Consider the following 12,041-nt stretch of genomic DNA (forward strand, 5'->3'; position numbering starts at 1 on the left):
GGCGTCAAATCCATGATCTTGGTGGCCAACTTAACGGTCCATTTCTTGAGATGAATTGTTCTCCGAAGTTTTCCCTCAAAATGGCCATAGAATCGCGAGCTGTGTGGCATGTAGCGCCATCTTGTTGAAACCACATGTCAACCAAGTTCAGTTCTTCCATTTTTGGCAACAAAAAGTTTGTTAGCATCGAACGATAGCGATCGCCATTCACCGTAACGTTGCGTCCAACAGCATCTTTGAAAAAATACGGTCCAATGATTCCACCAGCGTACAAACCACACCAAACAGTGCATTTTTCGGGATGCATGGGCAGTTCTTGAACGGCTTCTGGTTGCTCTTCACTCCAAATGCGGCAATTTTGCTTATTTACGTAGCCATTCAACCAGAAATGAGCCTCATCGCTGAACAAAATTTGTCGATAAAAAAGCGGATTTTCTGCCAACTTTTCTAGGGCCCATTCACTGAAAATTCGACGTTGTGGCTCGTTAGTAAGTCTATTCATGATGAAATGTCAAAGCATACTGAGCATCTTTCTCTTTGACACCATGTCTGAAATCCCACGTGATCTGTCAAATACTAATGCATGAAAATCCTAACCTCAAAAGAATCACCCTTTACTATATTACATTTTTACTATTAACTGTAAAATGTGTCTTATTAAAGATGTACATTTAGAAACGAACAGTGTTTGATATAAACGAAATGGACTGTGTTGTTGGTTCAAAAATAACTTTTTTTATTGAAAAAAATAAAAATTTTGTAACAAACGACTTTGTTTGGTGATAAAAGTGTATACTTTTCGAAGCAATTCAAAAAACTCTAACAAAAGAAAAACGTTTTAGGTATACGTTTTCCAAACGTTTTTTTTTTCTTTGCGTGTACCTATAAATATATAATATTATTATTATTATACAAATACCAAATAAAATTATTAATATAATACGAATAACGAATAAAAAATATAACTAAATAAAACAGATGTTGGACTCCAAGGACTCATAACAACCCTTCTGTGGAATCTTTAGACTCCTCCAACCGATATACCTATCACCCAAACATTGGACTTAGAGGACTCAAAACAACAAAATTTACGTTGTGGAATCCCCCGATTCCCACGTCCGTAAGTCAATGTCAGACATATGCCCACCCATCTAGTCCGCTTCAGACATCCTTCCGGTCCTAAAGTGCTATACCCACCCTACTAGTAACAGTAATTAAGCCCCAGCCTCGACCCCTACACTTATATGCGGACATTAATGGAAACCTAATATAGAAGTCCAAAAATAACTCCTATTATATCTCCTAACGGTTCAGTTTCAACTGCTCGGTAACGGAACACAAAACTGTGTTTCTAGACCACTATACCACCATTTAGGACAGTGGCCTTACTCCGCAGTCCGGAATCAGACTATTGAATGAAAAATCCCCGTGCCCTATATCCCACCCTTCCCCCCCTAAACCACCTCGTGGCATATTCCGTCCAGTCAGACTGTCCCGTACGTCTCCCGTACCCATTTACCCTGAGTTGCAGTCCAATCATAAGTTTTAAAAAATATTCTATGAAATATTTAATTGATTGGACACATTTTTTAATTGAAACAAAAATTAATAGTATCAATTAATTTTTGAAATGACTTTCAATTAATTTTTTCATTGATACTATCATTGCTGTGATTGAAGACATTTTAATTAAAACTTAATTGGATCAAGTAATTTCGTGATTGAATCCAAAAATTATTTTTTTTGTGTGTAGGTTGAGATGATGAACAAATTTGTATAATTGCATCTGTGATACGTTAAGCGGTTCAAAATCTATCGATGAAAATAGGGCGAAATAAAAAAAATCGAGTTTTACAATGACTATGCCGCCGGAAAAGTATAAACCATTGAAAAAACGTCTGGTTTCTCTTTATGTTCGTAAAGATGATACTTTAATGTAAGAAATAAGACCAACTAGACAAAGTTATAAGCAATTAAGTGAATGAATCCAATGTCAAATCATACAAATGGGGGGCAGCTTAACTCTTGGCTCTATTTTCTAGGCACAATGTAAAAATAGCGTGGAAACTAAAGTTGTACAACAACTTATTAAACGCCTATATTGATTTTTTTTACTTGGCGATTTTTACCAAAATTATCTGGCATCCCTGTTCCCATCATATGAAAACAAACAAAACAAATCGTTTACCTGTTCTGACACAGCTGATACACAAATACCATCTACTACCATTCTACCTACCTGTTTGCCCCCCGATTATTTTCATTTTTCAATTTAGTTTCATTTTGTTACTTTTGTTGTGTATATACGAGACGCGTACCATCTATATTTATTTCATAATCATATAACAAAGAAATATAAAAACAAATTTTGTTCTCAAATATCTGTTTAATTTTATGGTTTGCGGATCAGGTGAGAGAAAGTGTATGTGTGCTATTGAATGTATGTGCGAATGTTCATTTGTTCGCAACAAAACATAAAAGGGCACATTAGCAGCCAGCCGCCACATTATTGTCATGAATATGATTAACTTCTTAAGCGATTTTGTTTTTTTTCTTACTCCCCGATTCTCTTCAATACGTGTACGTGTATGTGTCGGTGGGGTGGGTGACAGAGAGATGTCAAATGTTTGTTATTCTATTTGCTATGTCATTGCGTGGTTGTAGGTTGTTTTGAAAGAAAAGGGGGCTAAGTGATATTTGATATGTTTGTTCTTCGTTTTAGCGGCGGAAGAAGCCTAACAAAATCAATCGTTTGAAAAAATCTATTTTCGATTATGGTTGAGCGGATGAACTACTCAGTAGTTAATATTTTTTTGGATATAAAAATGACATTTTTTTAAACTCCTTTGATTTACATAGCAAAAGGTATTTAGTAGTAAAAGAGAGAGAGAGAGCTTTTGTCATTGAAAATTAATGCGCCAGAGGTCTCTGCCTAAAGTCTGCATCGATGTGGATCTCAAATGTCTTGCCGTTGGCATCGAAATAAATCAATAATAAATTCCTGAATTGGAAGCCACAAAAGTAATATAAAAATGGAGATGAAGAAAATTCAAATATTTATAGTGGTTCTTACACAATCTTACACAAAAAAGTGAACCCAACACGAAGAAAAATCGAGGTTAAATTTTGAATTTTGTAACAAATTTAGATTTTTTTTAAAACGCCGATATAAAAAAATTAAGAAAAATTTTCCCGACAAATACACAACTCATTTGAGTTAGCGCAGTTTATCATCGATTAATATAGAGTTCTAAACATGTCGAGGGTTGCAATTTCAAATCTGCCCAAATTTAATTTTTGGCGGATTTGGTGGTAATTTCTTATGAACTTTTAAATGTTTAAAATTATTCATTTCTAATTTGTGACTTATTATCATTGACATCCTATACGTGCAAGTTGCTATCCTTATTTCTAATTGGATATGATTTAAAAATCATGTAACCCTTTATATATTAAATATGAGCACCATTACCAGATAGTTATATTAGATGAAATATAAAAAAAGTATTTAAACTATGAATAGGTTTATTTAATACATAATTTTATTTATAAACTATTTTGAATATACAGTAATTGAATGTATATTTTGGTTTTATTTCCAGATATTGTTAAAGAGATCTTATACAGATAGATCTTTTGTCACACATCTAATCCAAAGGGTAAGTAGTATAGCATATCAATTTAGCCACTATTTACTCGTACATCCAAAGTTACTTTACAATTTTCTTAAAGAAAAATTGGAAACAATTTGAAAAAATTGTTATTATCAAAAGTTGATTATATAAAAATTAAGCTTTTAATACTATAAAGGGTGATACGGTCAAAATTTGGTCAAGGGAAAACGCGTGTAAATCGGTGAAATCGTTTATTTAAAAAATCAAATTAAATTTCTTTTTCAAGTTCAATTAGTATAAAATTCAGGAAAAATATTCAGTTAGGCTTTCGCTTTTCCAAATCCGAATTGCCGGGCCTCACGCTTGACACCTGCCATCAGATTTTGTACAGCCACCTTGTCCACCTTCTTCGCCGCAGAAAGCCAGTTTGCCTTGAACTGCTGCTCGTCCTTAGCAGTTTTTTTGGTCTTCTTTAGGTTCCGTTTGACAATAGCCCAGTAGGGGCGGAGCTCTGGCGTGTTGGGAGGGTTCTTGTCCTTGGGAACCACCTGCATGTTGTTGGCGGCGTACCACTCCATGGCCTTTCTACCGTAATGGCAAGATGCCAAATCCGGCCAAAACAGTACGGAACAACCGTGTTTCTTCGGGAAAGGCAGCAGACGTTTATTCAAACACACTTTCACGTAAATTTCTTGGTTGACAGTCCTGGAAGCTATGAAAATGCTGCTTTTCAAGCCACAGCTAAAGATGGCTTGCCAAACCAGATATTTCTTTGCGAACTTTGACAGTTTTATGTGCTTGAAAATATCTGCTACCTTTCCCCTTCCTTTTGCCGTATAAAACTCCTGTCCCGGAAGCTGCTTGTAGTCGGCTTTGACGTAGGTTTCGTCGTCCATTACCACGCACTCAAACTTCGTCAGCATCGTCGTGTACAGCCTCCGGGATCGCGCTTTGGCCGTCGTATTTTGGTTATCATCGCGATTTGGAGTCACTACCTTCTTGTAAGTCGATAGTCCGGCTCGTTTTTTGGCTCGATGCACGGTTGTAGACGATACACCCAGCTTATTTGCGGCATCTCGGAGAGAGAGGTTAGGGTTTCGCTTGAAACTACCGGCAACTCTCTTTGTCGTCTCAGCGGCTTCCGGTTTTCGATTTCCCCCCGATCCAGACTTCCTGGCTGTCGACAAACGTTCCCCAAACACTTTAATTACATTTGTAACGGTTGATTTGCAACTTTTAGCGATTTTGCCAGCTTTGCGTGAGAGTAGCTCGGATTTTCGCGATGCTGCTCTTTTTGCTTGGACGGCATTTTGACAACTGAAGAATGAATTCCAAAATCAAAATAGGAGCAACATTCTACACACACACACCTTCAAAATGAGGGGTGTTCAGGATTTTTAAATGCAAAATTGAAAGAAATACGTTAAGTTTATATTGACCAAATTTTGACCGTATCACCCTTTAATGGGATTGCGTTACACTTGCCCGGAAAATCACAACCGGCTATTGGGTCTGGAACACGTCAAAGTGAGCAAAATGTTTTTGATGCATAGTATAACTCGACCGAAGAATCCGCTTCGGCATTCGGCCACAAAACGACAACCGGCCTTCGGCGTCAAGAGGCCGATTAACCGAAACCGAAGCTTTTTGAATATGTTAATTGTTTTCATATCGAATTGCCCCGGTCTTGAATTTGTCTCAGTCCCAGGATTTTTGGGGGGACAAGAGCCAGAAAAATCCTGCAAAACTTCTACCATCCGCGCTGGTGACCGAGTAGCCTCCGAATCCGAATTAGTGGTCAGTTCACGTACCGCAGCTGTATGTTTTTGATATACGACAGCCCATAAAAATATATAAAATAAAATAAATTAAAAAAGGTTAACAAAACGTAAACGTTTCGTAAGATCTCGCCTCGTTTACATAACAGAAGGTTAAAAAGCATTTATCATCGAGTGAAAGAAGAAGAAACAAGTGTTTGGTGTGAAAATATATATTTTTAAAAAATTACAATTGTATTTTATGCGGTTAAAATTCATTTTAAATGTGAAAAATCATTCATTTATTCATTTAAAATGTAAAAAAATCAACCTTTTATCTGCCTCTTCTTGATAGTTTGTTTACAAGTTTAGCGATCATATGGTACGTTTTTTAAATTAGTCTAATCATCATACATCGCCGTTATGTTACGGCAACGTTACATTTTTAGATGCATTACCAGGCGTTGATACTTGTTGTTAGTGTCAAAGAATCTCTTTCTATAGCTGTGTGCAGGGCTGCCAATAAAATTTCAAGAAGAATCGTAACTTTTTTCCGAAGAAATCATCGTAATCGTCACTTCCATTTTAAAAATCGTCAAAAAATCTGCAATGTAAATAATACTAAAACCAAACTATTTTTTGGTTATTTATTTCATATAAAGAATAGAAAATTAACATAAATAACTATGCATTTCAACAACACAAGCTCAATGAATTCAGTTTTGTATAAAAATAACATAAAAAAACATTTTTATGCTATGCTACGCAATTCAAAAAATAATATAAAAATTATTTTTTAATATATACTAATTCAGTATGATTTCTATAGAAATAAAATTTTGACAACATTTTCTATAGAAATAAAATTTTGACGAAATTTACTATAGAAATAAAATTTTGACAAAATTTTTTATAGAATTAAAATTTTGACAAAATTTTCTATAGAAATCAAATTTTGACGAAATTTTCTATAGAAATAAAATGTTGACAAAAATTTTTATAGAAATAAAATTTTGACGAAATTTTCTACAGAAACAAAATTTTGACAAAATTTTCTATAGAAATAAAAATTATGACAAAATTTTCTATAGAAATAAAATTTTGATAAAATTTTCTATAAAAATAAAAGTATGACAAAATTTTCTATACAAGTAAAATTTTGCAAAAAATTTCTATAGAAATAAAATTTTGACAAAATTTTCTATAGAAATAAAATTTTGACAAAATTTTCAATAGAAATAAAATTTTGACAAAATTTTCTATAGAAATACAATTTTGACAAAATTTTCTATCGAAATAAAATTTTGACAAAATTTTCTATCGAAATAAAATTTTAACAAAATTTTCTGTAGAAATAAAATTTTGACAAAATTTTCTATAAAATAAAATTATGACAACATTTTCTACACAAGTAAAATTTTGCAAAAATTTTCTATGGAAATAAAATTTTGACACAATTTTCTATAGAAATAAAATTTTGACAAAATTTTCTATGGAAATAAAATTTTTACAAAATTTTCTATGGAAATAAAATGTTGACAAAATTTCCTATAGAAATAAAATTTTGACAAAAATTTCTATAGAAATAAAATTTTTTAAAAAATTTCTATAGAAATAAAGTTTTGACAAAATTTTCTATAGAAATAAAATTTTGACGAAATTTTCTTTAGAAATAAAATTTTGACAAAAATTTTCTATAGAAATAAAATTATATCAAAATTTTCTATAAAAATAAAAATTCGACAAAATTTTCTATAGAAATACAATTATGACAAAATTTTCTATAGAAATAAAATTATATCAAAATTTTCTATAAAAATAAAAATTCGACAAAATTTTCTATAGAAATACAATTATGAAAAAATTTTCTATCCAAATAAAATTTTGACAAAATTTTCTATAGAAATAAAATTTTGCAACAATTTTGTATAGAAATAAAATTTTGACAAAATTTTCGATAGAAATAAAATTTTGACAAAATTTTCTATAGAAATAAAGTTTCACAAAATTTTCTATAGAAATAAAATTATGACAAAATTTTCTATAGAAATGAAATTATATCAAAATTTTCTATAAAAATAAAATTTTGACAAAATTTTCTATAGAAATAAAATTTTGCAACAATTTTGTATAGAAATAAAATTTTGACAAAATTTTCGATAGAAATAAAATTTTGACAAAATTTTCTATAGAAATAAAATTTTGACAAAATTTTCTATAGAAATAAAATTTTGACAAAATTTTCTATAGAAATAAAATTTTGACAAAATTTTCTATAGAAATAAAATTTTGACAAAATTTTCTATAGAAATCACATTTTGACAAAATTTTCTATAGAAATCACATTTTGACAAAATTTTCTATGGAAATAAAATTTTGACAAAATTTTCTATAGAAATCACATTTTGACAAAATTTTCTATAGAAATCACATTTTGACAAAATTTTCTATGGAAATAAAATTTTGACAAAATTTTCTATAGAAATCACATTTTGACAAAATTTTCTATAGAAATACAATTTTGACAAAATTTTCTATAGAAATAAAATTTTGCAAAAATTTTGTATAGAAATAAAATTTTGTATAGAAATAACATTTTGACAAAATTTTCGATAGAAGTAAAATGTTGACAAAATTTTCGATAGAAATAAAATTATTACCAAATGTTCTTAGAAATAAAATTTTGACAAAATTTTCTATAGAAATAAAATTATGACAAAATTTTCTATAAAAATAAAGTTTTACAAAATTTTCTATAAAAATAAAATTTTGACAAAATTTTCTATAGAAATAAAATTTTGAAAAAAATTTCTGTAGAAATAAAGTTTTGCAAAAATTTTCTGTAGAAATAAAATTTTAACAAAATTTTCTGTAGAAATAAAATTTTGACAAAATGTTCTATAAAAATAAAATTATGACATTTTCTATACAAGTAAAATTTTGCAAAAATTTTCTATAAAATACAATTTTGACAAAATTTTCTAGAGAAATAAAATTATGACAAAATTTTCTATAAAAATAAAATTATGACAAAATTTTCTATAGAAATAAAATGTTGAAAAAATTTTCTATAGAAATAAAGTTTTAAGAAAATTTTCTATGGAAATAAAATTACGAAAAAAAAATTCTATAGAAATAAAGTTTTGCAAAAATTTTCTGTAGAAATAAAATTTTGATAAAATTTTCTATAAAAATAAAATTATGACAAAATTTTCTATGGAAATAAAATTTTGACAAAATTTCCTATGGAAATAAAATGTTGACAAAATTTTCTATGGAAATAAAACTTTGACAAAAATTTCTATAGAAATAAAATTTAAAAAAAAAATCTATAGAAGTAAAGTTTTGCAAAAATTTTTGTGTAAAAATAAAGTTTTGACAAAATTTTCTATAGAAATAAAATTTTGACAAAATTTTCTATGGAAATAACATTTTGACAAAATTTTCTATAGAAATAAAATTTTGACGAAATTTTCTATAGAAATAAAATTTTGACAAAATTTTCTATAGAAATAAAATTTTAAAAAAAATTTCTATCGAAATAAAATTTTGACAACGAAATTATGACCAAATTTTCTTAGAAATAAAATTTTGCCAAATTTTTCTATAGAAATAAAATTATGGCAAAATTTGCTATAAAAATAAAGTTTTGAAAAAATTTTCTATAAAAATAAAATTTTGACAAAATTTTCTATAGAAGTAAAATTTTAAAAAAATTTCTATAGAAATAAAGTTTTGCAAAAATTTTCTGTAGAAATAAAATTATTTTTTATTTTCTATAGAAGTAAAATTTTGTAAACATTTTCTATAAAAATAAAATTATGACACAATTTTCTATAGAAATAAAATTTTAACAAATTTTTCTATAGAAATACAATTTTAACAAAATTTCCTATAAATTCTTTATATTGAATTTCATTCTTTTTCGAATAAAACAATATTTTTGTATATAGTAACCACAAAAAATTCATAATATATATTTTTTTTAATTTGGTACATTTTTGGTAAAATTTTCTTAAAATTTTTGTGTATTATTTTTGGCATAAGTGGTAACCGTCATACTAGAACTGTAGACGTAGATGTGGATAGATCTTTTTTGCCGACTCTAAACGTGTAAACGAACTGCTTTTAATCAACATTTTTGAACGGAGCTAATATCGTCAGTTTTGGGGCAAAAATCTGATAATCGGCATTTGCTATTTTATGAGTAAAAAATCGTCAAAATGACGATAAATTGGCAGCCCTGGCTGTGTGTCAAAGAGAGTTAGCCGTCTCTGTACAGAAATGTTTAAATGAGATTGAAAATAAACTCTTTTTTGTGCATCTTTTTTTTGGCAGTAACCTTTTCTTCTCTGATATATATCTCTTAAATTTTACCAAATAATTACCATAACAATGCATATACTATTCTTCATATTCGTTTTTTTTTTGTTTTATTTCATTATAGTATGTGTTAATAAAATTGCCAGTACATCAAAATTAATTCATAAACCACACTATCACCATATGAAGAAGGGCATAAAACCATTGCCATCGTCACCCCTCCCACCCCCTAAATTGCCATAAAGGTAATAACGACTGCAACTAATACTAAAAACCACCATCTTCCATTATCCACCCCCATCGCCACCATCATTCACATTCTAATTGGCGTAAATAGAAATCACACAACATCCCACCATAAAATTCGAATTATCATTGGGTGTCGATTGGATGATTAACCACAACTTTATCACATTCTCCAACGGCTGTCACTAAAACAAAACCCCCGCTCGCTCTTGCTCTCTCTCTCTCTCTCGTCCAGCATCCAAATAACATTGCCATCGTATCGTCGATTTTAAACTTAAGATTGATTTGAGGGCCAAATGGTGTGGTGGTGGTACTCATGGATGCCTTCGCAAATTGCAGCAACCAACCAAATTACCATCAACAAACACTTCTAGAATAGAAAATCCACACAAAGAATTCAAAATCGGAAGCCGAGGAATAACCGCACATTCTTTCCGTTTATTGTAAGAAAGGGGCCATAGTGGGAGGAATTTATAGCTTGTGGTTAAGAAGTGGTGGGGAGCAAAGACAATTGGTGGTTAAATAGACCGATTGTAACGCAATAGTTTGCCAATTACATCCGGACATATTTCACAATATCACACCATGAATCTATGGAAGAGAATCTCATGTAATCCAGATGTAAAACAGTCCATGATACAGTACTATGATGAGAAGGGTTTGGCTGATATTCGCGTTTATTTGGCACCATGGATTGAGGAAAGGATTATGTAAGTATGGATTAAGCGATGGGATGTTTTAAGATTTCACAAAAAGCTAATATATCCTAGAAGGGATTGGGTAATGAGATCAAATTGTTTATAGACCGGTAAATCGATCACATTCATAAAGAGAACGAATGAATTTCGTAAAATGAATGAATGTCTTTATTAATTTATAGCCAAAGAAAATTAGTTCTCTTTTGAAATTATATGAAATCTTTTAATACTCAAAGGCAGAAAACTGAATATAATTTCACGAAAAACTCTGGTTTTGTTAGAAAAAATTTGAAAACCGATTTTTTTTGTCCACAAAAGTCGAAATCGCATTTTTTGTAATCAATCTTTTTTTTAGAAAATTGGATCCGTCTGTCTGTAAAAATCACGCTAACTTCCGAACGAAACAAGCTATCGACTTGAAACTTGGCACAAGTAGTTGTTTTTGATGTCGGTCAGATGGGACATATCGGATGGTATTGCAAATGGTACATATCGTTTACGTATATCTCCCATATAAACCGACCCCCATATTTGGCTTGCGGAGCCTCTTAGGTTAGGTGGCAGCCCGATGTATCAGGCTCACATAGACTATTCAGTCCATTGTGATATCACATTGGTGAACTTCTCTCTTATCGCTGAGTGCTGCTCGATTTCATGTTAAGCTCAATTACAAGGTACCTCCTTTTTATAGCCGAGTCCGAACGACGTTCCACATTGCAGTGAAACCACTTAGAGAAGCTTTGAAACCCTCAGAAATGTCACCAGCATTACTGAGGTGGGATAATCCACCGCTGAAAAACCCACGACCTTGTGTATGCAAGGCGAGTATGCTAACCATTGCACCACGGTGGTAGGCTCTTGGAGGAGCAAATTTCACCCGATCCGGTTGGAATTTGGTACGTGGTGTTAGTATATGGTATCTACCAACCATGCAAAAATGTGTCCATATCGGTCCATAAATTTATATAGGCCCCATATAAACCGATCCCCAGATTTGAACTCCGGTGTCTCTTGGAGGAGCAAAATTCATCTGATCCCGTTGAAATTTGGTACATGGTGGTTGTATATGGTCTCTAACAACCATGCAAAAATATGTCCATATCGGTCCATAAATATATGTAGATTCCATATAAACCGATCCCCAGATTTGAACTCTGATGCCTCTAGGAGGAGAAAAATTCATCCAATCAGGTTGAAACCGATATAAACCGATCCCAAAATTTGACCTTCGAAGCCTCTTGGAGGAGTAAACTTCATCTCATCCGGTTGAAATTTGGTACATGGTGGTAGTATATGGTCTCTAACAACCATGTAAAAATGTGTCCATATCGGTCCATAAATATATGTAGATTCCATATAAACCGATCCCCAGATTTGAACTCCGGTGTCTCTTGGAAGAGCAA

At 30.9% G+C, this 12,041-nt stretch overlaps 1 protein-coding gene across 11 annotated transcripts in view; it reads left to right on the top strand.

Annotated features, from left to right (window-relative positions):
• Positions 1-12,041, top strand: part of Stat92E (Signal transducer and transcription activator Stat92E) — a 157,595-nt gene that overhangs the window by 106,858 nt on the left and 38,696 nt on the right. For 7 of the 11 annotated variants that reach the window (XM_075288984.1, XM_075288956.1, XM_075288965.1 and 4 more), the window contains 2 exons: positions 3,603-3,659; positions 9,819-10,650. In XM_075288984.1, coding sequence (XP_075145099.1) covers positions 10,526-10,650 — 125 coding nt within the window. In that variant the 5' untranslated portion in view covers positions 3,603-3,659; positions 9,819-10,525. The remainder of the gene's footprint in view (positions 1-3,602; positions 3,660-9,818; positions 10,651-12,041) is intronic. The other 4 variants (XM_075289028.1, XM_075289020.1, XM_075289012.1 and 1 more) reach the window with 1 other exon arrangement.

Source organism: Haematobia irritans, chromosome 1 (assembly GCF_050003625.1).
Source record: "Haematobia irritans isolate KBUSLIRL chromosome 1, ASM5000362v1, whole genome shotgun sequence".
NCBI lineage: Eukaryota > Metazoa > Arthropoda > Insecta > Diptera > Muscidae > Haematobia > Haematobia irritans.